Genomic DNA, 26995 nt, shown 5'->3' on the forward strand with positions numbered 1-26995 from the left:
GGGTATTCCATACCGTGGGATGTCATGCCCAGTATATAAACTGGGGGGTACTTGGCCAGGGGAGGATTGCTGCTCGGGAACTAACTGGGCATCAGCTGGTGAGTGGTGAGCAATTGCATTGTGCATCACTTGTTTTGTATATTCCAATTATTTTATTATTTGTCATTTTATTATTGTTATTATTGTAATTACTAGTTTCTTCCTTTCTGTTCTATTAAACTGTTCTTAACCCACGAGTTTTACTTTTTTTTTCCAATCCTCTCCGCCATCCCACTGGGTGGGGGTGGGCGAATGAGCAGCTGCTCAGTGCTTAGTTGCTGCCTGGGGTTAAACCGCGACAGCATCCCTGCCGCAGAGCCTGCCCAGGGGCTGGAGGTGGGCTCCCACCCCCTCCTCCACATCACCTTTCTTGGAGCAAGAACTCCACAGCAGCTAAGCAGCAGTCAGTCAGCCCATCGCCCAGCGTTTTCCACCTTTCTCTGCAAGTTACTGGTGGGAGCATTAACGGTCTGGAGGGCAGAGGCACCACTCAGCAGGGTGTAGGGACACCTTAAAGCAGAGTCCCCCCATTAGTAACGGCGGGGGCTGACGAGCCAGGATTCGGTCCAGTGCCTTGCCGATGGTGGGACAGCCAAGACTCTCCGGCAAGAAACGGCATGAGCTGGGGCACATTATCTCAGCACTGCTGCTTCTACCAGCTGATCCGATAATCTCATTAAAAACATCACCTGATGATTTCTCCCTTCAATAAACCCAGGGCAGTTCACGCCCACCGCAGCGGCCACCCTCATCCCCTTTTAACCATTTCCCATAGCCACTCTCCTGTCTCCAGACCGACACCAGAATCGCACTGCTCGATGCTGCGGAGCCCACCTCAAGCATGGTTGTACTCAAGCATTTGACTTTTACTGATGCCAGAGAGAAATGATTCAGCAATGGGGCACATACGGCAGCAGGAACAGAGCGGCTGGTGCAGGAGCTCTCTGCCCCGTTGAAAGTCACTGCTGTAAAGTGAGTCGAGGATTTTTAGAAGCAGCAGGTCAGTTTGTCTGGATTGTGTGTCCTTCAGGTGGTCTCCACGAAGAAAACAGATAGCCTTCGCAAGGAGTAACAAATCCACACCTTGATGTTAGCTGAATACTTGTTAATAAGAAAGAGGGTGCTGAAAACCCATTCCTGCACTGCTGCTTCTCAGGATACAGGAGAGACACATGCTTTCACCAAGGCAACAACAGGAATCTTCACTTTGTCAGGGTTGATTTCATTATTTTGCAGGTTTCACCCGATTTATGACTCCACACTCCCTCTGGTTTCATTTCCCCATCTAACTAGCATATGCAACCGTCGTAGCTGCATTGCATCAAGCCCGTGGAGACGTGCAGCAACGCAATCCTGCAAACCATGCTGCGAGGGGGGGGACCACAGCCGGCAGCGGTGAGCAGCACCCAGGCAGCACCCACGGCCCCAGCCGGGCAGAGCCCACACCCCCACCGGTGCACCGCAGCTCAGACCAGCGTCACATCACGAACGCTGAACTCACTCGCGCGTTTTGCCCTTAGACAGGCCACCACTGGGTTCTGCTTATTTCGGCAACCCCCGGTTGAGGTGAACTCCTGCACGAGAAGAGATAAAGGCCGTCCCCAGCTCAGATGCGCTGCCAGCAGACAGACCCAAGGACGCAGGCACACGGCCACACGCTTCTTGGCCAGGCGAGGCAACCTGCTGGGGCACAAATCCCTCCCCATCCACCCATTCCTCAGCTGTGTGCCAGCACGGTCTTCGTGCCTCCGACCCCACGACGCTGCCCGGCTCGGGGCTGTACGTGTGTCACGCTTTAACACAAGGCACAGAAGGAGCTGGCTCGTAGGCAGGTCGTGAATAACGTGGGGACGGAGAGGGGGAAAACCAGCACAAAAAAGCCCAGGGTAGAAACAGCAATCTCTGGGCTTAGATTCTCACTTAGGAGCAGCATGATTCCGGCTCGTACAATATAAGCCACACGTGGGGATTATCAGAGTCATTCCAGCCCAAACCCTGAAAAATCATAGGTTAGAACAGCACATTTCTGCCTTACAAAATTTCATAGCTTGTAAACAGAGATAACTGATCTAAACCACAGCATGCAAACCGATGGGACACCACCTTACTCCGAGAAGCTGGTTTAAAAGTCTTATTTCCCAAACTGTTTTATTATTACTACAGGTAATAATACACCCCAGGTAGGAATGCCACGAGGCCATCGGATGGATGGATTCAACCTGCAGATCACGCACAGGCTGTGCAAACCCAAAACCTGGTAGGGAGAGGCAGGACCGGGACGCCCCGGGCAGGAGCAGAGGGCACCGAACGGCGCAGCTGAGGGGAGCGCTGCCTTCCCAAGGGGAACACGATTTGTTAATTAAGAGCCCTTTTCCCCCACTGCTCCACAGTGACAGGGAAGATTTTGACAAGCAAGAACCAAAGGCTGCCGCAGCCTTCTCAGGTTTGGATTTTCTGGCTGTCAGTAAATGAAATTATGGCCCCCCCCCAATTTCAGGAGCTCCTGTTCAGCACCCAACGCAGCAAACATCTCCCACGGTGATATTTTGGGGGTTTTCAACCAGAGCTATAAATAAGCTATGTTTTGGGGTTCGTTATTTCCGCGAGCGTTTGGCCGGGTCGACTATCCCCAGTGAAGCTGCCAGGTGCTGGATGAAGACACCACTTTACACCAACCCTTCCAGCCTAAACGCCAGAATTATTTTTATTAAATCCACCCTAAATACCTGAATTATTTTTGTTAAAGCCTCCCTTTTTGCCCATGCCCTTAACACCTGTAGCTTTCAAACCTCTCACAAGAAAAAAACCACCTCCATAAGGTGAATTCCCCCACTGCACCTCACCCCGAGCAGCACTGGCAGCCGTCCCGGGTGACAGGGAATTCGTAGCGGGGTCTAACTGGGGGAAGCGGAGCCACCCCTAGGCAGGCGAGCGTGACGCCCTCCCCACGCACACCCTCCCCGCGCTGCTGCGGCAGCGGCTCAGGCCGACGAGTAACCCAGGCAGACCCGTGACATCTTCTCAGGTTGCGATACAGCAACTTAAAAGGAAGGAGACCGAGGCCAACTGCTGCATGAGCCGCAGGCACCAGCCCCGAGGCGCAAACTCATCCCCTGGGACCCGGCCCCAGTACGCGCTCGTCTGCGGAACAGCATCTGCCTCCGCAAGTAAGTATCCCGCACCTCCGGCAGGACCTAGCTTTGGAGTACAATGCTGTTCGGTTTAGGGCTGGAGCAGGCCAAGTCTTGGAGAACCGTAGCATTAAAACCCGTCGAAAATGATGGAGAGCACTAAAAGGGTCTTGTTTCACACCAGTTGGAGACCAGAGAGGGTCACTTCTCACCACACAAGTTCGAACACCAAAGCTAATGGGTGGCATTAGGAATATCTCAGAAGAACCACACATCAGAAACTCATTCTGGTTTTTTTAATATGTGTAATAACTGAAAACGTGGTTCTACATGCTGGATTTAATGAAATCCTCCCCTTCTGGCAGGCCTGCACAAGCCAAAACCAAGCTTAAAACGAGTGGACAGTGACCCTTCAGAAGAAGGGACGTTGAAAGCGTTTTTGTTGTACTGGCAGGGCGAGGGGAAGGGAAGGGACACAGGACCCAGCACTGTGTTTTGCTGGGAAGCATGACGACATCCAGGGAAGGAAGGGAACACTCTCAGCCTTCTGGCCTAAATTATCTGCTAACACAAATAATCAAATTCCAGGGACCACACTGCTCTGGCGCCACTAAAACAAGGGGGAGGCCTGGCCCCAGCACTGCATGAGCAGGTGGCAGCCCGCGTCTGACCCGCTCAGGATATTCAAGTGCGATATACAAAATACTGATGCTCTCTAAGGAAGCCAGCATCGCTCGCAGTATCGTGGGAAGTTTTTAATGGCTCACTCAAGGCAAGGCCTCTAAAATGTTTATATTAATACTTACATGTTGGATAGCCACTCATTTGGTCTCAGCTGGAAACCAGTCCAAACAGCTGAGAAACATCTGGCCGCTAACCTTGGACAACATCTAATCTGGTAGCCCAGGGATTTAAGAGGTCTCTTCGGAGGGACAGAAGTTTGGCAGATACCTTACTGAGTGCTCTGCTCTGCTACGGTTGTTTCTCAAGTCCTGCTCACTGCTCTGGGACGACACGTACAGCCAGTGTACATCCCAATCCCATTTACACAGCATCCCAGTCTCTGTGACTGCAAAAAGCGGTAATTAGATATTACTCCCAATTTCCAGGAATACTCCTGAAGGTGTGTGACTGTATGTGTGCTCCCCCCACTTTGAGAGGAGAGAAAGCAGCTGTTTGCCAGCTCACAAAAACACACCTCTCTCCGTTACCCTGCCCTAGTCTGCGTGTGCGCAGGATCAGTGCCGCCAGCCTTCCAGCCTCCCCTCTGCTCTATCTTCCCTCTGCCCGCCCTTACTACCAACAAATAAGCACGTATCTGCCCCAGAAAGCCTCCACCACAAAGCAAACAAAAAAATCCTGTTTTCTGTAGATCTGGAGACCACTATCAGGCCAATTAAGAACATGTGGTTTTAAAGCAGCTCTATAAAAGGAGCAAGTAGAAGGGAAAATGGACTCATCATTTCTGATGAAGATGGCTCAAAAGTTTGCTTCCCTTTTCTTTCCAAAACTCCTGCTTGTTGGTTTGGGTTTTTTTCCAGAAGGAACTTCAGCTTTGGCTATCATGAAACATTCTTTGGTGAGTGGAGAGCTAATGAAATAAGACAATATAAAAGAATAGATGTTGAGCAATAGAGAGGGGGAAGGGACTTCTAGACAGACCATTTGACATTTGTTCTCCCCTCCTATTACCCATCAAGGTATCACAAGGCTTTCTAGACATGTCAGGGCAAAGCCACCAACAACCTGGCTTGAGAGGCAGAAAATTAGGACAGGACCCACATTTCTGAAAACCCTTCGTAGGCTTTATTAAAAAGGAGATAAGGATGAAAAAGGTGACGAGATGCTTGACAGATATAAAATTATGAGAATCTAGCTTATCTCCTTATCTTCTACGTTGTCTTCTGTTCTTTGCTTTTTTGTTACAACAAATGTGGGAGACATCAGGGGAAATGTAAAGGCACAAGCACCAAGGACGTAGCACCAAGAAGGGAGGACTAGGAAGAAGATGCTCAATAAAGGCTAAAATGTCTCTTTCCTAGCAGAGGCTGAGCATGCTCGCTCTGGTCCAACGAAGCACTTAAGCGTGCGCCTAACTTAAATTTGACTTCCCTTCGGCTCTTCACAGGCTTAAAACTTAAGCACATTCTCCAGCAATCTGCTACAGCAAGACCAGAGAAAATGAGAAGCTATTAAGGGACCTGAATCGTAGTCAACAGCAAGGTTAGCATGCTTTTGGAAAGCACCCTAGCCAAAGATTAATGCAATATGGCAATTTCCACTGACTTAGGAAAACTCTAAGCCATCAGAAAAAGCTTCTTAAATATAAAATAATATGTAAAAATATTTAGGTATTAAGAATATCACTATCAATTTCTCTTCACCTTCTTTCAGCTCAAGGTAGATAGAGCTTGAAGCAGACACATATTTACAGGCATGTGCAGAACTGGAACTCCCTTGTTTCAGTGTAAGCTGGTGCCAGCTTGAAAAAAATGTTGAATCCACTGTGCTGTGTCTTGATGTAGGAAACACTATCCTGTAGGCAAAGCACTGACCTCAAATGCCTAACGGTCAATTCCCACAAACAGCAAGGTAAGCCACAAATAGCTCCTACAATTCTGGCAAGACACTACAAAGACTGGTACTTGGCAAAGGGGTAAGAGCATGTCCCATCGCATATCTCTGCTGGGTTTGTTTCCCCTCGTTAAAACTGGCATAACTTAACACTGTTCCTCTACATCACATCTGCCTGGTAGTGCCACAGGGGGCTGCGGTATCAGGGCTCCGAGGCAGCGCTAAGATAAAGCATTCAGAGCAGCCCGTCCCTCCGTCAGGCTGTTTGCCCAGACCGATGGGCGCAGCCGCGCTCACCGGCTGCTTTTCCTGCTCTGTGTCCTTGTACAGTCTAGGGTGAACCACAGACAGCACCGACGTCTCACAGAGCAGCTGATGACACTTTCTGGCTTAAAAATTATTACTCTAATGATAGTGGAAGGAATTTAAATTTGAAATCCAAAGCACTTCTTGCAAGAAGTTGCAAGAGCACAGGAAAGGCATATTTAAGCATATACTCCCTACATAAACACACAGAGCTTAATTACAACAAAGCAAGAAGCAAACAACAATTAGTCTTTATTAACAATTAAAATCTCACTGCAGTGCTGGTTTTCCCCCTAGCGAGTTAATGCCTGTACAGTGAGAAAGTAATGATAAATAGGCTTTTAAAATTGAAATTGATTCAGGATAAATATGAAAAGTGATTTCCACAAGAGGACTTAACATTTAAATTGAGCAGCATTTGCACCTTACTCAGACCCAAGCCTTGTAAAGCTTGCTAGCTCCCTCTACTGTCTTCATACTCTGAGCTGACTCAAAAGCTCGTTCCACACCCACGGCAAGCACGGGCAGGTGAGGGGTTTTTATGGGAAGTGTCCAGCACATTTGGTACAAGGATGGCTCACGGACCCTCTGCAGGAAGCAGCGAGGGGCGGCCACACGGCGGTCTCCTGCTCAAACCCATCTCCTCCCTGAGCGCCGCTTCAGCCACCTCCAGCAGCACCTGCTCCGAGGAACAGCATTTATTTTACAGCCAATCCACTTATTTATTATCCCCTCGTATCTTTCTCTTAAGAGACAATGGTTCAGGACATAAACTGAGGGTCAGCAGGGATCAGCTAAACACTTTGCCTTTACACTGCCAGAGTTAGGATAAATACAGGTAAGACACAGTTCCGTTTCCCCACCTCATTTCTGAAACATAAACAAGCAACCAGGCTGCGGGACGACTCGTCTCTTCCACTACATAGTTTGTAGGTCGCATACATTGACAAAGCTACAACACGTAGATTCAATGGCAGCTGACTCTTAGCACGTTATTTTTCCATACCACTCCTACTTGGTTGCGAGTGGAACAGCAGTGCATTGCAGCACTGACGTGTTCAAAGAGCGTAACTCCTAGGTGAGAAAATTTACAGAGAACGCCCCTTTTTTTGAAGCACCACCCAACTTCGTAGGGCAAATGTTAACACATGGCTCTTGCCAGTACAGCTCCCGGCAGAGCATGGCCCAGGTCGGGGTGGAATGCTCTAACCTGTACAACCTGCAAAGCAAACCAGACAGTTTCAAGGTTTTGTTACTTGAAGTACGAAGGTTGGGGGAGGCCCCAAACATGCACCAACCAGGACATCCTCCTGAACAGGGCAAGGGCACTCTTACAAGAGCTCTGAAAAACAGAGATAATCAAGCAGCACGCTATAATTATCAAGCATTGTTCTGATTCCCATTTAACATCTTTAGATACCAAGCTATTTTAAATAAACACACACACGATGCTGACAAAGTATTAGTCTCATTGTCTTCATACCCTCCGAGCTACCAAAGGATTGAGTAGTATTCCAGGCTAGAAGCCAGCAGCAAGTTTCACAAAGTTTCACAAAAGGTCATTCCCTTTTTCATTCCTAACCCAGGAACAACCTTGTTTCACCACAACACTGAAGTGAATGCACGAGTATCTTCTGGCAATCCTCTGAAGTGGAGATGCTTTACGCTTGGAAAAGGCCAAAATTTCACAGCCCCATTTTTATCCAGATTTGCAGAGGTGGTCAGCTTTTTACACTTCACTATTTGAGGGAAAACAGGTAAAATTTCAGGTTGTGAAGCTCTCCTTGAACTTGACAGACAGCATAACATGCAACTGTATGGGGATTTGATTTCCTCAGGACTACAGCGCATAAAGGTCATTGCAATGAGAGAGTACCTTCAGGCAGCACATGTATCTAGAAATTCATTTCAGCAGTTCCTTAGCATCACTAATGTTACCAATTGCCAAGTCTATGGGAGTCTGAGGTTTAAACTAAAACTAAAGATTCTCCTTGGCACAGCAGCAGCAGCTGGATAAAGACAATTGCCTTTCGCCACCAGTTTACATACTGTTAGCTAAATGTGATCTGTAGGAAGATACTTCCAACAAATCAAGAATTCCATAAGGGATCAAAATTCTAAACATAAATACAATTAAAGCCTTCTAATATTAATGCACACTTTTTATTATATTAAAATCAGGCAATGGTCTGATACAATAAAAAGGCTGCTTATGGAATACTGTTATGTTAAACTTTAATTACAGAGGATGTTAAATCCTTACAACTAATATTTTCCTCAAAAGAGTTAATGGAAACATCAATTGTTCATTGACTTGATAGCTGCTGCTTTAAAATGTGTTTATTTTTAATTTTTCTTTTTTTCTTTTTTTTTCTTTTTTTACACAAACACTGAATTTTTCATAAAACTTAGGACACACTAGGTTGGTTGTATGTAAGCTTGCATCCACATCTCAGCAGTTAGTGGTCCGAAACAGTAAACCAGAAAAGGCAGTGATTTGCCAGGATGCAAAGCCAATAAAGGTCCTCAATCTGCTGTATGCACTGCTTCCCCAAAATCTTCACTGAAGAGATTTCTCTTCTAAGACTTACAGAATCCTAATAAAATCTACTACACTGATTTGATTTGTCTGGAATCATTACATCTTTAGAATGGCCAAACTTAAGTGCAACATTTTGTTAATTAACATTCTTGGGTCAATCCAAAGCACCAAAATAGAACTATTTGAGCTGGAGCGTGTGTTCAGAATCTCTACGTGCAGAGTTTCCCCATTAAAGTTTGGCAGCAGAAGATTTCGGCAATCCTGGTAAATTACTGCTCTTTTCACCATGTCAAAAGCCTATCTAATAACATCAGCCGTGGCCAGCTTGGCGGTGTGGCAGCAGTGCTGGAGGGACAGGGAAAATCCAAGTTTGCCAGCAGAATAGATACTCTTGTTTCCCAGGCTGGTGAAGACTAAATTTGTTGCAAAACCAAAATGATAAGCAAGAGGGAACAGGTCAAGTTATTGCCCCAACACTTACCCCTGCTGGCCAGGGGTGAGAAGAGTCACAAAGAGGGGCAAAAAGAAAGCAGCACCCCCACTAAAAGAGGGGAAGAGGGAAGAGATTAAAAGAACCCTGAACCCCTCACCCAAAGCCCATGTCACTGGTGAGGGGGACCAGGAAGAGAAATACAATCTATGCCTTGGCCAAAGGGAAGAAGGAAAGCTTGCCCTAGATTATCAGGGCATTTAAAAAAAACCAAGAACAACCAAAAACAACCACAGTCACATTCAGCCTTTACTAGAGATAGCACAAAGGGAGGGATGACTGAGGTTAGCACACATCCCCACTAGTAGTCCATAAAGCCCAGTGTAGTACTGGAAGCAAAAACCTTTGTGTCTACTCTAATAAATAGCCCTGAGCTTCGACTCTATTGCAAAAGACAGAAAAAGAAAAAAAAAAAACCCAGGCCAGACACACAGCAAGGTGATTGTGGGATGTATGCTTTCACAGTTAAGTTAGATGTGCCACACTGGTCTTGACAGTAATAAATTTAAATAGACTTTTCCTGATACCAGAAGTTCAGCTATGTGGACAGTGGTTACACGACAGGATTATTTGTTATAGCACAACTTATATTTCAAATGAAAAAAATTAGTATCATTTACAGTATCTCAAGAAAAACTTCCTTTGAATGGGAACTTCCTTTCCAGTATTTTGAGGTCTACAAGATGCATCTAGAAAATTTACTACTGTGGAAAATGAAGACAGCTTAAATTGAATAAGGGGGGCATGTTTGTGGGGGTTTTTTTAATTAATTGCTGTAACATTGTCCTTCAGGTGGCTGAGGAAGTTTCATATTTTCTTTAGACATCATTAGACGCCGAAGCTCTTGCAGAACAACTTTGATACTATAAGAATTCTGCCATTTTGCTAGGACTGATATGGCTCTGGGGTCCACCTAAAATAGACAAAAAGACCATTCCTGTCAGAATTGATACATTTGATATAATTAACTCCCCCCACACACCCTCCAACTAAAGATCCTATAAGAAATCTGAGCAAGAGAAACCAAAGAATGCAAAAGAAGCAAGTGGTTTCCTAAAAGCGTAATAAAACCCCGCATGATGCAACTATTTGAGAGTTGCAAAAGGGCAGGAAAAGTCAATTCTACGTTTTGATTTCAGAACACACTTGGCTCGTATACTTTCCTCCTACCCCCTTTCCTGCTACTCAGAGAAAATGGCATCAGCAAGCAATAAATAGTTAAGCGAGTTGCAAGTATAAACAAAGCATTAATTGGAAGCTGCACATGAAACCCATGTTAACATTAGTAAAAACCAAAGACTTACCACTCCATTAGAACTATTTACTCCATTCATATTAATTTTTGTTACAAATCTTACAAATGGAGGTGCTTCTGGATACTTAGGCCCACATTCTATTTTAAGGCTGTATATTCTGTTTTCATAAATTGTCTGAGGGGAAAAGAAAGGGGGGAACAATTAAATCAGGCAGTTCAATAAGCATTTGGTTAAAACAGTGGTTACTTTAGGGACATGTAAACTACTAAACATAAGGGCACCCACTTATACACTATGCTGGCTACCTCTGTTTCGGGTTCATTTTATAATATTCAGAGTATCAAATGTTACCTCTTCAGGGTAATAAATTCTACTGGTCTTTTAAGCATCAAATCTTCATATAAGGAATGAAACCGGTACTGCTTCCCATTCACCAACTGAAATGATATTTTTAATCATCATACAGCTCAGATACCTACTTTTCAACCAATCTTTACAAAGCAGCTTTGTTTTATCAGTTTACTGATCACACATACTACCTTGAAATTGAAGCCACCGCTTTAGCTTAGGCAACTATCTGAAGTCAGCCTGTCCTAGAACTGCACTTGAAAAATATTCTTTGGTCATAAACCAATGTGCCAGTTCTCAGAAAGGGGAACACTCCAAGATTCAACACATTGCAAAGTACATCCTGATCCCAAACAGCATTATCACTTTGTCTCCACCGCAGTAACACTCTGTTACACTTAACAGCTAGTAGAAATCATGGATCATGAGTTTTTAACTAACCAATCAATGGGTATAGAAGAAAGACAAACGTTAACAAGGCTATACTGATTCTTCAGTATTTAAAATTAACTAAAAGAAACAACAACAGTGTTATTTTGCGGTCTGAGAATAACTACTTTTGATGTACTGATCTGGTGCAGCCTGGCACAGAGCTCCAGCTAAGCTGGGCAATATAGGCAGCTGGCAGAAATATACAACAGGAACAGGATCATAATGGAGAAGTTCAGGCAGTCAAGCTCTCCCGATTTAGAGCTTCTAGCACAATTTCCTGCACTCTCAACATTGCAATGAACATTAAATTCACAAGGCAGCGACCATGAGCGAAGATCCAGGTGAACATGCGAGCAGAGATGCCCAGAAGCAGCCAGCAGCTCTTGCTCACTTGTGGCAGCAGGGCACCACGTCTCCATTAGGATCTTAAGAATGGTTACCCAACGTACAAAAACTTCTCAGTATAAAACTCCATCCAATCCCTTTCAAGGGCCTGTTATGCCCCTGAACATCTTAGTAGTTTCCTTAATATTAATGAGCATTTTGATGCAAACCATTACCAAAAATACAAGAACTGACTTCCTGATTCAGCTGCTGTTCTCATCTGGGCAAATGAAGGGGCTTTAAACCAGCCTGCAGCCACCCGCGGTGGGACCAACACCTGGCCAGTGCCGGCAGGCAGTGGTACCTCTCGGTTACTCCTGCAGCACCTCAGCCAGACAGCCTTTCAGACGCCCAGCCAGGGCGATGACAAACTGAATGCTGTCACAAGTTTTGGGGAAAAAAAGTCATCTGTCAGCTCTGCTTGGCCTGCCCAGGTCTCCTGATCGAGCCCCTGAGCATGCCTTGCGCACAGAGGAATCAACAGCCCAGAGGTTTGTGCAGTTTTTTAGGGTCTTTGCAAATAACCACACCACATTAAGACTAGTGAATGGAAAGCCTTGACTGTGCACATGTCTAGAGCCGATATAAAATATGTGCACATAAAGCTGAAGTTTTGACAGTGCCACTGTTTTTAAATAGCTTGTATAAACAAGATGAATCACTGGCTGCAAAATCATCCACACAAAGTCTGGAAAGGAGAAGCATGCTTCCATGTATGGTAGCAGGGACACTCAAAGCAGCAGCACATATCTAACTCTGCACCACAGTTCATTTTCCCTCTGGGATGCCCTGTGTAAGATTCTTCCACCTGCTACAAGTGTGACTGCTTTCTACCCAGAAGGAAATAGGATTGAAATTGTTTTTTCCAGAGCCAGTATTGCCACATCCTATTAAGAAAAAAAATGGTAATAATATAACTGAGTATGAACAGTGCTAAAAGCAGGACAACCACTTAGCAAACAAGAATGACTGAAAGTTCCCAGAATCTCTCTCAATACAGCCTGTTGCTTTCAAACAATAAGCTAAAAAGAAGTCAAGACACTTTTGGAAAAAAATCTATATTCCTAAGTGTGTCAGAAACACAGAACAGGCACAGCTGAATCATCTTCTGTGATAGTCTTCTAGCCCTGGTTAGCAGTATGACATGAACTAAAAATTTCTATCACTGCTGACAAGTCAGCACGTGCCTGTTTGCACATTTCAGTTTCTATTTAATTTTCTAAATTAGATTTCAAGGTTGCTTAAATTTTCCATAAAGTGTATGCACACAGTGAGCTTTCTTCACAGTTTTAATGCAGGCTTATTAACACTCTCCTTACGTTCTAAAATCAAATGCCCTTCTAGAAAATGATTTGGGCATATCATAAACGAAATGATCAGGAATGGGGAGATATTAACAATGGCAGACAAAAAGTAAACACCACTTCTGGATGAGATAGAAAATACTGCACGTGTAATGCCATTATAATATAAATTCTTGTACTACCTCACTGTATATCAGAAAAGGCAACTGACAGAATGGAAACACATAGGGCAGTAGCATGATTAAAGGTCTGTAAAGGTTTCCATACAATAGATTGAGAACACTGGAATTACTGAGAAGTGGTACTGAGGCCAGATATAGAAGACAACATCTACTATTGCAAGAAGGAGAATCAACTGCTCTTACTTCATGGGAAGGATATTAAGGAAACAGAACAGAGATACACAGTGAAACTGGAGACAACAGACAAGTTTTGGTTTCAGAATACATACAATACACAATACATACATACAATGCACAATTAAGACCTTAAGTTCACTACCAGAGTGGAGAGACCCACAGTTTAGTAGGGCTTGGAGGGGAGAAGAGAGAGAGAACGCAACAATACTACCAAAGAGACCACTAGCATTATAAGAAGCTACTTCGGGAGAGAACATTCAGAGAAGAAACTGAATTCATTAAAATTTGAGTTTCCTGAGTTAGCTGAAACTCTACAAGAGCAAGTCAGTACTGCTGCAATAAAAACCAACCCATAAACTCAACAAGAAACAGCAGAAAGACTAGCAGTACTGAACAAAACATCCACGTTTTACCTACATTAGCTCCACATGTTATCTCACTAGCCGAAGGATTTTAAACCTTGCTGTATTCAAGAGTACAGGATACTAGAATCCTGGAATCTCAAAAGTTATGTCTTAATGAATCTGTAAATATAAAGCAGACATGTAACAAAACTAACCAGAGAAAGGCACTAAAAATATTCCAAATTATAAGCAAAAAGACATATAGATACATGAAACCCATTAATATACGGCACTTGAATCTTCAACATAAATCACTTGCTAAAGTGTTTTTTCACCCATTTGTGTTTTGTTTGTTTTCTACTTCAGTGGTTAGATTAAGAGAGGAAAAGGGGAAATAAAAAAAAAAACAGTACTATTTTAATATTTAAGTGGATACTTACTCTTGGAGGCCCAATAATCATTCCTGTCCATCTTGTAAGTGTCATATCTTCATCATCTTCAAGGCCCCAGCTAACTGTTCCATCACCTACTCCTTTCTGACCTTCTTCAAGTTCTTCCAACAGACGAAAATTACGAGGAACTTTTACTCCTGAAAACAATCATAAAAATATATTGAGTTGAGAAATCTAGTAAAGAAATAAAGCTAGTGTAATTTCACTGATACTTTTGGTAATTCTATGGAAAATACTTTGGGTAAAAACCATAAAAATATCAGTATTTTTTGAATTACAATCTTTCAAGAGTATGAAAAAGATATCCCCATATTTAGCCTAGATTCTACAAGCAAAATCAAGGTATCCACAACTAAACATGCTATAAGGCTAACAGGCGAGATATTAGGGCAGGCAGTAAAATGGAAGGAAATCTCTGTCCATTCAGAGATACACACAGTATTATGGAGCTCTAATTAGCGCTTGTCTATATAATTTATAGTGTAAAAATTTAGAAGATTCTACAAAATGACACCATGAGAGGCTTGACATCACTCAACTCACTCGGAGCTTTTAAAAATACCATTCAAAGCAAATGAAACTCTTTCATAACATTAGTAGGTTAATCTGAAGTTAATTTAAGTGGGCTTTGTCAGCAGCAATAGCATCCTTTGTACTTATGACCTCCACCACCGAGGAAGTTCAGCACTTCTTAATTGCTGGCACATTTATCCTCAAAATAGGGAAATTTTCTTATCCCCATGTGCTGGTTTTGGCTGGGATAGAGTTAATTTTCTTCGCAGTAGCTAGTATGGGGCTAAGTTTTGGATTTGTGCTGAAAACAGTGTTGATAACACAGGGATGTTTTGGTTACTGCTGAGCAGTGCTTGCACAGAGTCAAGGGCTGTTCTGCTTCTCTCACCACCCCACCAGCGAGGAGGCTGGGGGGGCACAAGAAGTTGGGAGGGGACCCAGCTGGGACAGCTGACCCCAACTGACCCGAGGGATATTCCAGACCATGAGATGTCACGCTCAGCATATAAAGCTGGGGGAAGAAGAAGGAAGGGGGGGACATTCAGAGTGATGGTGTTTTGTCTTCCGAAGTCACTGTCACACATGATGAGCCCTGCTCTCCTGCAGATGGCTGAACACCTGCCTGCCGATGGGAAGTGGGGAATGAATTCCTTGTTCGCTTTGCTTGCGTGCGCGGCTTTTGCTTTCCCTATTAAACTGTCTTTATCTCAGTCCACAAGTCTTCTCACTTTTACTCTTGCAATTCTCTCTCCTATCCCATCGGGGCAGGGGAGTGAGCGAGCAGCTGTGTGGGGGTTGGTTGCCAGCTGGGGTTAAACCACAACACCCCATTACATTAATGGAAAACAATGGCATGGAGAGCTTAGGTGACATACGCAAGGTCACACACTAAGTCTGTGGTGAAGGAGGATCTCGAATCCAGGCCACAGGGGACTTAATTACTCATATTCTACAAGGTATCCGTACCTCAGTCAATCGCAAAACATAAATGCACTCTAGGCCACCACTTCTCCTTTGTATTGGGTTTGCGTAGCAAGGTTTTGGTAGCAGGGAGGCTACAGGGGCAGCTTCTGTGAGCAGCTGCTAGAAGCTTCCCCCATGTCTGATAGAGCCAAGGCCAGATGGCTCCAAGACGGACCTGCCGCTGGCCAAGGCTGAGCCCATCGGCGACAGCGGTAGCGCCTCTAGGAGAACAGATTTAAGAAGGGAAAAACAAAGTCGCTGCACCACAGAAACCGCAGCCAGAGAGAGGAGTGAGAACATGTGAGAGAAACAACCCTGCAGACACCAAGGTCAGTAAAGAAGGAAGGGGAGGAGATGCTCCAGGCACCGGAGCAGAGATTCCCCTGCAGCCCGTGGGGAAGCCCATGGTGAGGCAGGCTGTCCCCCTGCAGTCCAGGGAGGTCCACGGGGGAGCAGATCTCCACCTGCAGCCCAGGGAGGACCCCACACCGGAGCAGGTGGGTGCCCGAAGGAGGCTGTGACCCCGTGGGAAGCCCACACTGCAGCAGGCTCCTGGCAGGACCTGTGGCCCCATGGAGAGAGGAGCCCACGCTGGAGCAGGTTTTCTGGCAGGACTTGTGACCCCGCGGGGGACCCACGCTGGAGCAGTCCGTGCCTGAAGGACTGCAGCCCGGGGAAGGGACCCACACTGGAGCAGTTCACGAAGAACTGCAGCCTGTGGGAAGGACCCACGCAGGAGAGGTTCATGGAGGACTGCCTCCCGTGGGAGGGACCCCACGCTGGAGCAGGGGAAGAGTGTGAGGAGTCCTGCCCCTGAGGAGGAAGGAGCAGCAGCAACTGATGGCAACCCTCATTCTCCATCCTCCTGTGCTGCTGCGGGGGAGGAGGTAGAGAAAATTGGGAGTGGAGTTAAGCCCAGGAAGAAGCGAGGGGTGGGGGGAAGGTGTTTTCAGATTTCTTTGGGTTTATTTCTTATTACCCTACTCTGACTTGATTGGTAATAAATTAAATTACTTTTCCCTAAGTTGAGTCTGTTTTGCCCATGACCGTAATTTCTGAGTGATGCCCCTGTCCTTATCTCGACCCATGAGCTTTTCGTTGTATTTTCTCTCTCCTGTCCAGCTGAGGAGGGGAGTCAGAGGGGCTTTGGTGGGCACCTGGTGTTCAGCCAGGGTCAACCCACCACATCCTTCCAGGTACCTGTGTGAAGCATATCTCTCTCCAACAACAACGAAATTATTGCTGGCATATATTTAATAAAGTTATTTCCACCTGACATACAAAAAGGTTGGATCTGGGTTTTGTAGTTTCCCCCCCAAATAGTATGAAGTTAACTATTAACAAGCAAGTAAAACCAGAAAATCATAATGAATCCTTTTCTTCACTGTCACTTATTTAGGACAGCAGAAAGAGAATGGGAAATCAGACTTTCAGTGTATAAAGTGAACCCAGCAAACTTCTCAGTCAGAAGCCGTGGCACTGAACTCTAAGAACATCAGAAAGGGACCAAGGGCTTTGAAAATCATCTCTGTAGCTGCTTGGCAGTGTGGCAAATGCAGGAGATTTAAGGTATTGTGAAATGTAGCAGTGCTTAAAATCGAGTAACTCTGGTAGCTTTAAAATCCCTTTTAAACATATTAATGACCTAAAGAAGCTACATGTCAGTGATGATTTTGCAGCAGAATCAGAGCTGCCCAAATTACATTCACTACAAAGCAAGCATAAATGAAACAAAAAAAGCAAATTACTAAAGGAATTAGTTTGTTGGCCAGTTTCATACACATCTAACATAATCATGTTCAAGAATATTCTGGGGAAACATGATTCCGTAACACAGCTGTAGCAACAGTATGAGGAGAAACCTGGAATCAAAGAAGCAGCATCAAAAGACACCAGACCTGCACTGGCTATACCAAACCACACGTATGGGGGCTGTTGAGCACGACTCAAATACAACTCCATGCCAAATCTACATCTCCAACTCCCAGCGAGACCGTGCTGTTACCATGGCTGCTGAGTAATACAAATCTTTGGCTGCGAAAGAAAATGAGTCACTTGGGGCCGGTGAAGCCATCGCCCTAAGATTAACTGAGCCCCAAACCCTTGGTGGTAACAGGACCTCTTGGGGACCACTATCACCTCCCCTGCATGAAAACCTCCAGTGTTTCCCCTCCCAGCAAGTCTTAAAAGTACAAAGTATGTATCTTGCATACCTTGGGCATATGAAGGTTCAAGTATGCAGTTCATACCTGAATCATGACAGATTAGCCATCCCATTTTTAATTATATTCCCAATGCTCTCCAGCTGTAGTTAGGAGAGGCAGAGAAGAGAGCAGTCTAGCTCCAACGCAGGGGATAAGAGAGCTGGGGGACAAGAGAAACAGATGGAGTACGAGTTGAAGGACAAGGTGGCACCTTTACTTACTACCTATTTCGCTATTTTTGCTGCAGTGGATGCATGGGAGGGCTGGAGATGGGGAATGACTCACAGCTGTGCGATGGCTAAAGCTGCTGTCTGGGCATCAGCCCGGCCTGCGGGCACCCCGGAAAAGAAACAGCCAGGGAAGAATGACAAACAAAAGCTCCTTCTGGAGGGTGAACTCCACCCTTCGGTCTGACACAGCAGCTCTTCAACAACGCGGGTGATGCCGCAAAGGAAGCCATCCGTGGCTATTATTAGAAACCCAACCTGAGCCTCTCCCCGCTCACAGAAGCGATAAGCTGAAGCCAGCAGAATACCTGCCTCGAATGTGACATGTTGCCAAAAAATACTCTCTTCTGGACCACAACACCACAATGCTTCATCTCAGTCTCCATACTTCAGTACTTGATAATACCACTTCATATTTACCAGTGGTGCAAAGACAATTTACTGATATTTAATTAGACCAAAACAAATAACTGAGGAGGAATCAGCTTTATGGCAAGCAGACACAGGCCAGACACCAAAGAAGGAAACAAAAAATATTGCCTGTCTACCCTTCCTCTGAGCATCACTCACCCTGTTCACCAAGTGAGGCAGGAATCCTGTGCGAAGAAAATTAAGCGATCATGTAATTAAAAATTACATCATCACATATATATTCGAGGAGGCCACAACCAAGGCTGAAAGGCAACCTTAATTCTGACATTTGCTAACCAGAGCTACGTTTGGCATTACAACCTTACGGGAAGAGAAGGCAACTTTATTCCCGAGCTCTCCCCAGATACAGCTGCTCTGATTCACCATGAATCAGAAGCCATAAAGGAGTCACACAGGATTTTAGAGTTCTCTGATAAGTCTGAGGTCTACAGAGAGCTAGCTAGTCATATCGTGCACTGGCTCCTATCACACAGAAAACATTAACATATTATTAATTCCACAGCAACTGCTCACTTGTGAGCACTACCAGAGCATCAGTGGCAAAGGGAGGTGCGAAAAGCGAAGTACATATAGTTGAGTTTTATGCGCTTCACAGTAAATAAAATAATTATGAGAGATGATCGATCACTTTACAATGAACCGCACTGTCCAACAGCATCATCGTCTTCTAAAAATGTTTTATCCCTATGCTAAAGCTCAGAGGAAGACCAGCACCTCAGCCACTACAGAAGGCAAGTTCAGAGTGACATCAAAGATGGTAATTCAGCTCCCTCCCTGACACATTCTCAGGAGATTCAACAGGAAGAAAAACACACATATACATATAAAAGACTACGGCGATATGATCATAAATGCTTTATATAATTTCTAAATAACTTGCCCTTAAGTAAGGCAGAATAAAAGACCAGATTCACCTTTCTGGTCAGCCTGGAAAGACGCACAAAGCCATTAAGCCAACCCCATCTCCTCTTCACTTGCAATGGCCTGGAGCACTCACGGTCAGCCACCACATCCTGCTGGGACCCGAACCCCAGAAACCACGCAAGCTTTATCACTTGTGGTCGTACACAAACATACCATCATCATGTTTGCTGTCCACCAAGATTCCTAGAGAGCAATCTGATCTGTTCTAGGTATACATGGTTATTTGCCAAATAACTTCCATGGCTAAACCATGGCAGTTTCAGAGTTAGATGTCCTGCGCCAGCTGACACAACCATGAGTCAACTGTGTGTCGTCCTCCCACCCCCCAATAAATACCTTGCATAATCTTTTCAGTGTAGCAATGGAGACTTTCAAGGCAGTAACCAAACAAACCTGTTTTTCTAAGAGTCCTTCATTTAACGCAAGAAAACCTAAATAAAGCAAGAGGCAATTAAAAAGTAATCGTGTTGTTGGAAGTACTTGCATTTATGCATTTTAATTTAGCCTTTGCTATGGTTCAAGAAGACTCTCAAATAGCAGCTCCATTTGATACGAAAATACAATCATATCTATAGAATTGCTTCACTTGCAGCTTGCCTGACTGCACAGAAATACTCTCAGAAATGGAACTGAAAAAACATTTCAGAGCAAAAGGAGGTATTTACTATTAATTGCAACAGCAAACTTATGAAAGCTAAATTAATAACTGTACTGACAAGGCAAGATCTGGTCAGAATCTCACTAAGTTAAGTTCTGCACTAGGGAAGAACAGAATTATTCCCCGAAGACAGTTAAATGGCAACCTGGGCTTTTAAAGACCTTAAAGCACTCAGATTTACTTTATATCGCAGCATTAATAAAGATACACGGATACACAACTAAACGTGTCCTACGATAGTTTTAAGAGTGATCTTACCAGTCGGAGATTTTTCTCATCTTAAATTTACATTCACGTGAAGTACACAGTATGTTTTTGACAAGTTAAAACCAACACTTTCTGACAGACTATGCTTTTTAATCTTTTAATTTTCCCCAGTTATATAGTGGAAGCAATTCCAAATTCAGAAACTTTATCAAGCTGAAAACAGCACAGTGAAACCAGTGAAACTAAGTGGACAATATGCCTTTGAGAGTAGATCCTCTTCTTCAATCTTTTTCAACAGTGTCAGTAGAACAAAATATACACCTCTCACAAAAAACTTCAAGAATACATTCCTCTCTCCTTTCTAAAGTGAAATCAAATTACAAGCATTTCTCTTCAGGATTAAAGCACAAATATACTGCACAGAACACCTCAGCAAAGCGCACAAAAAATGCACTTCACTCATTAGGGGCTCTAAAAAGAGGAACTGGTTTTTTGCTGAACGTTTCTTGACATCTTCACCAATAACAGCCAACTTATCAAATTGGCTTTTCAGGCCAATTTTAACTCTGCTTTCTGGACTAGTTCCTGATTTACAGTAGCTCAAGTGGACTGAAATAAAATAGCTTTAAACACCTCTGTCGCTTAATATGTTAAAGCCCCTTCTGTTGCTTGTTTTTCTGTATTTTATATTCACCCTTAATTACATCTTTTCCAATATATTTCTCATCTCTTTGCAGAGATTTCAACTACTGAAAATTTGACAGCTTACCCTTGGAGCACTGCAATTGTAAAAAATAAGTAAATCATTCCTTGTCACAATGGTATATAAAGTTTCTGAAGTGATGGAATATTTAAAACTGAAAAAAGGCTTTCAGCAACTGTCACAAAAACTTTCAGGAGACAGGAGCTTTAGATTTCTTGCATCATCTTTATAGTCATGACTTCCACTCTGATAATGCAGACTGGTACTGAGAGATTTTGCAGATCCAACATAACACCCTGAGCACTTGAAACAATCTGAAGTGTTTTCTCTGTGTAAGCTAGGTTCTGTCTTTCAATACTTTAAGCACATTACTTGGAAAGAGATCACTTTAAAACATTTGTCTGAGGTAGAGTGACAGTATCATTGAGGTCTGAAGCCAAATAAAGCTTTCCAGCAGCAGAAGAGTTAGAATCAGATGCATTCTGTGGCTTGTATCACAGCTGAAAAGCAAAACATTACCAGCTCAGCTAGAAGTTACTCTAGAAAATAAGTCACCCTGAACTAGCATCCTGGACAAAAACCTTTACACTAAATCTCACCAGTAGAAAACCCACCATTTCCTCTTTGCGTTGTGAAAAGAAACGGTTGTTACTGACCGAGAGCTGAGTACTCTCCTCCAGCTGCCTCTTCTACCCACCAAGTATCGCTAGGTTTTCTTAAATTCACACCACCCAACAAAAAGTGAATGCACAAGCAGGTTCACTGATTTTAAGATAAGCTGTGAAGAGCAAGACACCACATCAACCGACTAAAGCAAAGTTACCTGTTCAGTACGGGACTCCAGTTTTAACACCAGAGCTGACAAGCGCAGGTGGGGAGCGGCAGAGGCAGGATGCATGCCGATCCGGGCTTTGCTTCTGGGCCAGGCCCAAGTCAGACTTGGGAGGGAAGTGCACAAACTAATCAGTAGGTAGAAACAGAGTAATTTCTTCTTGACTTGCGATAGTTAAAAAAACACCCTTACAATGTGAAAATCCCAACCCTCATACACCTTACAAAATTTGTCAGTATTATATCTTCTATGATCCTTACCTACTTACATATTTAGTACACTAATGAATAATTTTAAATTCTCAGCCAGAACAGCATTTTTCAAATATATTATGTAATTTCTATCATTATACATGAAGAGATTCAACTGAGTATCTTCTTGCAAGAGTTTTGAACTATTTACCTTTTTTATTTAATCTACTGCATCCTGCCATTATAATACACAAAGAAGCTCTGCAATCAACTCCTTTAGCACCCACTATTTCACGTGCTTTTATAGTCCATCTTATTTAAGAAGGCATAATTTATCTTCCCATTTTCTCTTCAGTTATTTTTTTCCCTTGAGTATTTTACTTACAGACTTAGAAAGTACTTGGTGGCTGGCAATATTTATTTTGAGATAACAATGAATATTGTATGCAGTGCACTCCAAAGGAGATATCACGGTCCATTTGCAGAGGCAGGGCACACCTTCTATATCCTTCAATACACAGTTTCTTCTTCACTGTAATGTCTCATTTGCTTTTCACAAGTGTCACTTTGAGTTTACAGTGATGTTATGGGTTCCCCAACAATTACAAATATATACTTTTAATATACTGTACTAAAACCTATCTGTGCTCTTCTTTCTGTTGGGAGCATTAAGCCACATATCAGCAGTACCATGACTGTACACCTAATGAATTGTCCTTCTGGAGTTCTTCACATTCCTCTGACTTTGAGTAACTTAAATCTGGGCAAATCATTTTACTACTCAGTTCTTCCAGGCTGTTGGTAAACACAGTGTCTATCACAGCCCTGCAACAGACCCCCTAAACGGACCTATGAGAGAAAAGTGGGTTAAATGAAGTCATTAAACTTTTCCCAGGATGAAAGTTAAAGAAACAGGATTCCACAGGCCAACATGGTCAGGTTTTGACTCATTACAATACCAAGTCTACAGTGATGTGGAGCAGGCTCCTGCAGCCTAACTGCAACATACTCCACGAAGCCCAACTTCCCTGTGGGGGGACGGAGTACATGAGCTTCTGAGCCCGTGATTTCTTGGCTAGATCACCTCTGGTACCTAAGCCAGCTGAGCATTCCTGCATGACATTTCAGTCTGAAGGATGGACAGACATACGCTTACAGTTTGGGTGTTTGTAGTCTTCTATGAAGAGCCTTACTAGAATGATTAAAGTCAACCCTTGTCTTTTTATTCAGATATTAATTGTGTGTGTGGGAAACCCATATCATCAGCAACACAGAATTCTCCTCTATGTAAGTGATACTGGTGGATGTTGCATCATAACATTTCTTCCAGGTGAGGGTTGTTTTTCGCCCTGTTAATTATTTCTACCTGTTTATTAGACACAAATGTAAGGCTTACCAGTCTAATTCCCAGGACCAGCAGCACTATGACTTTTTTAAGTTACAGGGACATTTGGTACCATTTCTTCCTCTGGGTCAGTAGCTGCTTTTAAAGAAAGACTGAGTATTTTTCATCCTCAACCTCTGTTTAAGCTCCTTTGCTGAACTACTATAAACTCAGGATATCAAACATATTTGAGTGTTTTATAAACAAATATGAATACATTAAGATTCCATGAAACAAGTATTAGCAAAATCTGTTTTACCTACGAGTAAAGATACTACTAAGCTTCTTGCCCAAAGCCCCACAGCAAATCAATCAGCAGTGGAGGACAAGAAAGTGTCACTTCCAGGCTCTATTTGTGCGTGCTAGGCAATGCCTTCAGTGCAGTGTCAAGAAGGAACCATACAAACTGCATTGCAGTGCCACCACCACTATCAGTAACTGGACACTATGTTGTTCTCTTTATCAGGAGACTCTCCATCCTTTACTAACACCACAAGAGAATGCAGACCGCTGCTGGTAGGACAGCCTATGATTTAGAGCCAGACACAGCTCTAAGGCTTCCATCAATGTAAGCTGCTGGCCTGTATCTGAAGGTTCTCCCATACTGGATTTAGGGTTTACTGCAAAAGTTCAGTGTTACTGCAACACCTGTTTTTAAGTCACATACTGATTATTTTTTTTTCATTCCCCCTCCCAGAAGCAGTTAAGCACACAGGATATCATGAGTAGCTGAAGTGCAGCGCTTTTGAAATGCCCACATTGTTGACACAAGAAGCTGATGCCCCTACTCATATTTACCTGGCTGTGTATTGCTTCGTGCCTCCAGCACTGAAGAAACAAGACAGCTTTCAGAAATCCCTGACATAATAGGAAGCAATCCAAAAGGCACAATGTGGCTAGCAGATGATGGTTAACGACAGCTTATCAGAAAGACTGTTTGTGGCAAAAGGAAAGCTGTGCAGTAGGACTAGCTTTGGACTTTATCACTGCAGTCCAAGTCCCTTTCCACACATACCCCTCTGTGACCACCCAGACAATTAATTCATGAAGCTGCACTGGCTTAAAAAGAAAAATATTTGCCTTGTTCTTTCAGCCAAATACAAAATGAAAAGTCAGCAGCTTGAAGGGATTATTGAGAAAGTATGGTAGCCAGAATAAGAGGGGAAAGAAGGCTCCACTAGATTTTTTGTGTATTTTAATCAAGTGTTCCAACACCTTGGAATCACATACATTCAAACACAGATCTCTAAAACACAATTCTCAGAACATCCACTGCATCTTAAAAGTGTTATTATAAACTTGATTACTACAAATTATCTGCATTGTGACGGTTATTCTTAAAACCTGAAAGTGGTCATTGACAGAGACCTATCTGTAAAAAAAAAGTATTCCAAAATATTTCTGTTATACCTTCAAGAGCAGTCTTCTGGTGATCTCATATTTAAATTTCAAAGGAAGCAATTTGAAAATAAACATTACAGGGGTGCAGTTGAAACCCTATACGGACTTCAGAAAACAGGAAAATGAAACTGGCTAAACAGAAGTGAAACTAATTTATTCGATCTGTTGAAGTTCATTAGAGGATGTCAGCAGAAAAAAAAAAAAAAACATTCAAAAAACAGCCGCAGTATTTTTGTTTAATGTGCAATGACAAATGCAAAGATGGGGTTTGTTTAACTACTCAACGCAGGCGAGGAGCAATTTTAAAGGGGAAAAAAATATACCGACTTCTTGAAGCATACGTGTCCTGACAAGGAAGTTACATCCTTCTGATGTAAGAGCAAGGTATTATTAGCGAAAAAGATTTCTAAAGCAGCTCCTTTCACCCAGGTAACTCTAGTCATGCCTCAGTGACTACTAAGACCAGAGAACCCAGGGCGAGCTCTGACAACACAGAGCCGGCCAGAAGAGGAGTACGCTCCGAAAAACGCCCGCACGGCGGCTCTGCGAGGACAGGCACAAGCCGCCGCGCCGGCTGCGCTCAGGCGGCTGCCCGCGGCCGGGGCCTCCTCGCCCCAGGTCCCCACCTCAGGACCGGGGCGAGGGCCGCGGGCCCGGCCGGACCCGGGCAGGGGGTCCCGGCTCCGGCAGCCCGGCCCAACGCGGCGCCCCAGCCAGCGCCGCTTCCCGGCGCCGGCTCGCAGAGAGGCCGGGGCAGGCCTCCCGCAGGGCCCGGGCTGGCTCCGCTCACCCCTCCCGGCCCCGGACCGGACTCGCCCCGCCGGGGCCGCTCCCACCGTGAGGCCTCGGCAGCCCCCGAGGAGGCGCCGGTCGGGTCCGCCCGGGAGCGGCGGCGAAGGAGCGGGGACCGGCCCCACCGCCGCCCCCGGCCGGGCACCGGGCCCCGCTCCGAGCCGCAACCCCTCGGCCCCGCCGCCGCCGCCCTCGCCCCTCCGCCGGGCGCCTCCCGGCCTAGCGCCCGCCGCCGCCGCCGCCCCTCCAGCCCCGGCAAGCCCAGCCGGGCCCCCCGGCCGCCGGCAGCCCGCCGCGCCGCTCGCCCTCGGGGGCCGCAGCTGCCCCGCGGCGAGGAGCGGCCCCGCCCGGCCCCCCCTGGCCCGCGGCCCCACAGCCCCGGCGCCCGCTCACCCGCACCCGTGGTGGCCGCCATCTTGTGCCGCTGCCGCTGGAGCCCCGCCCCCTCCCACACGTCAACGCAACGCGGGAAGTGCGGCTTCGAGGGCGCGGCGCGGCGCGGGCGGGCGCGCTAAGGGGAGGCCGCGGCGGGGCGGGGCGCGGCGCGCGGAGAGTTCTGTGGTGCAGGCAGGGCGCCTCCAGAGCTTCGTCGCGCGGGCGGGCTCCCCGGGAGGGCCAGAGCCCCGGGGGTCGGACGGGGGTCGCCGGCGAAGGGGACGAGACACACACATCCCCCCCCCCCCCGGCCGGGGCAGCCGCGGGGCTCCCTCCGCCCCGCTCCGGCAGGCAACCCTGGGGAAAGCAACCCCAGCGAGCCCTCCGGGGAGCTCTGAAACACCAGTGCGCTCTCGAGCGTTTAGCAGCCCATAACACTCAAATGCAATTAATAGGAATAATTGGCCAACTGTGTTCATTACGGCCAGAACACGAGCAGCATTAGCTCTCCTACTGCTTTACAAATATTCACAGTCTCACTTTGTAATAATCTGACGCCGTTCATGCATTTGCATCCCCAAGTCCTTCCTGTGGCGGTTGAGCGAGGGCAACCTGAGCGGCGTAATTTAATTTGCTGCCTCTCGCTTGTGGCCCTCCAACATTTAGAGCCAACCAGTAATCTCCACTCCAGCAGCACGGGGCTGTGGGAACACGCGAATGGGGGTGAGGGCCTTCATCCCAGCAGGGATGGAGCACAGGGGCTAGGCCGCCCTCGGTGCAGAACAGGGGACGTGAAGCACATCCACGTGGAGCTTGTTGTGTTTCGGGAGGTTGCTGTTGTCCGATACGTGGGAATGAAAGATATTTTCAGGCCTAAACTAGCTGATGTGAACGGAGAAGAGCTGTAGCCAGAAGAGACATGAGGAACATCAGGAAGATCTACAAGGCTGTGTTTTAATCAACAGTGCATCTTCCCTTATCCCTCTCCAGTTAGTACAGTAAAAGAAAAAAAAAATAAAAAAAAGAAAATTAATTCCGCTTTGTCTTGCAACACATATTCCAAAACCTGTACCCCAAGACATCGTACGAAAACTTGCAGAGATAATTACAAAACAAAATGTTTTGGACACTCGTTGCATTTTAAGCCATTTACCCGGTTAAGTCAGCCTTAAGGTACTCAGCATTTAACAGCAAACAGAGCCAAGGTACTGGTTCTATCAGTTATTCC

The 26995-nt window shown here is 45.2% G+C and overlaps 1 protein-coding gene across 2 annotated transcripts; it reads right to left on the reverse strand.

The window, feature by feature from the left end:
• Positions 1-4953: 4953 nt before the first annotated feature.
• Positions 4954-25863, reverse strand: UBE2V1 (ubiquitin conjugating enzyme E2 V1). Of its 2 annotated transcripts, none has more exons than XM_049816172.1 (4): positions 25786-25863; positions 13950-14098; positions 10387-10512; positions 4954-9995 (listed from the first exon to the last, which is right to left on the reverse strand). In XM_049816172.1, the coding sequence occupies exons 1-4, from the start codon at positions 25805-25807 to the stop codon at positions 9849-9851; spliced, it is 444 nt and encodes a 147-aa protein (XP_049672129.1). In that variant the 5' UTR covers positions 25808-25863; the 3' UTR covers positions 4954-9848. The 2 variants fall into 2 exon arrangements, with proteins under 2 accessions (XP_049672129.1, XP_049672130.1); XM_049816173.1 differs by having other exon boundaries at positions 25792-25856.
• Between the last annotated feature and the right edge of the window lie 1132 nt (positions 25864-26995).

Source organism: Accipiter gentilis, chromosome 14 (genome assembly GCF_929443795.1).
Source record: "Accipiter gentilis chromosome 14, bAccGen1.1, whole genome shotgun sequence".
Taxonomy (NCBI): Eukaryota; Metazoa; Chordata; class Aves; order Accipitriformes; family Accipitridae; genus Astur; species Astur gentilis.

Excerpts from the sequence above, each read along its gene's own strand:
- UBE2V1 (XM_049816172.1), bottom strand. The coding sequence starts at position 25,807 with ATGGCGGCCACCACGGGTGCGG. Across the intron at positions 14,099-25,785 it reads GGCGGCCACCACGGGTGCGG|GAGTAAAAGTTCCTCGTAAT; the intron begins GTGAGCGGGCGC and ends GATTGTTTTCAG. Across the intron at positions 10,513-13,949 it reads TGATTATTGGGCCTCCAAGA|ACAATTTATGAAAACAGAAT; the intron begins GTAAGTATCCAC and ends TTTTCCCCTCAG.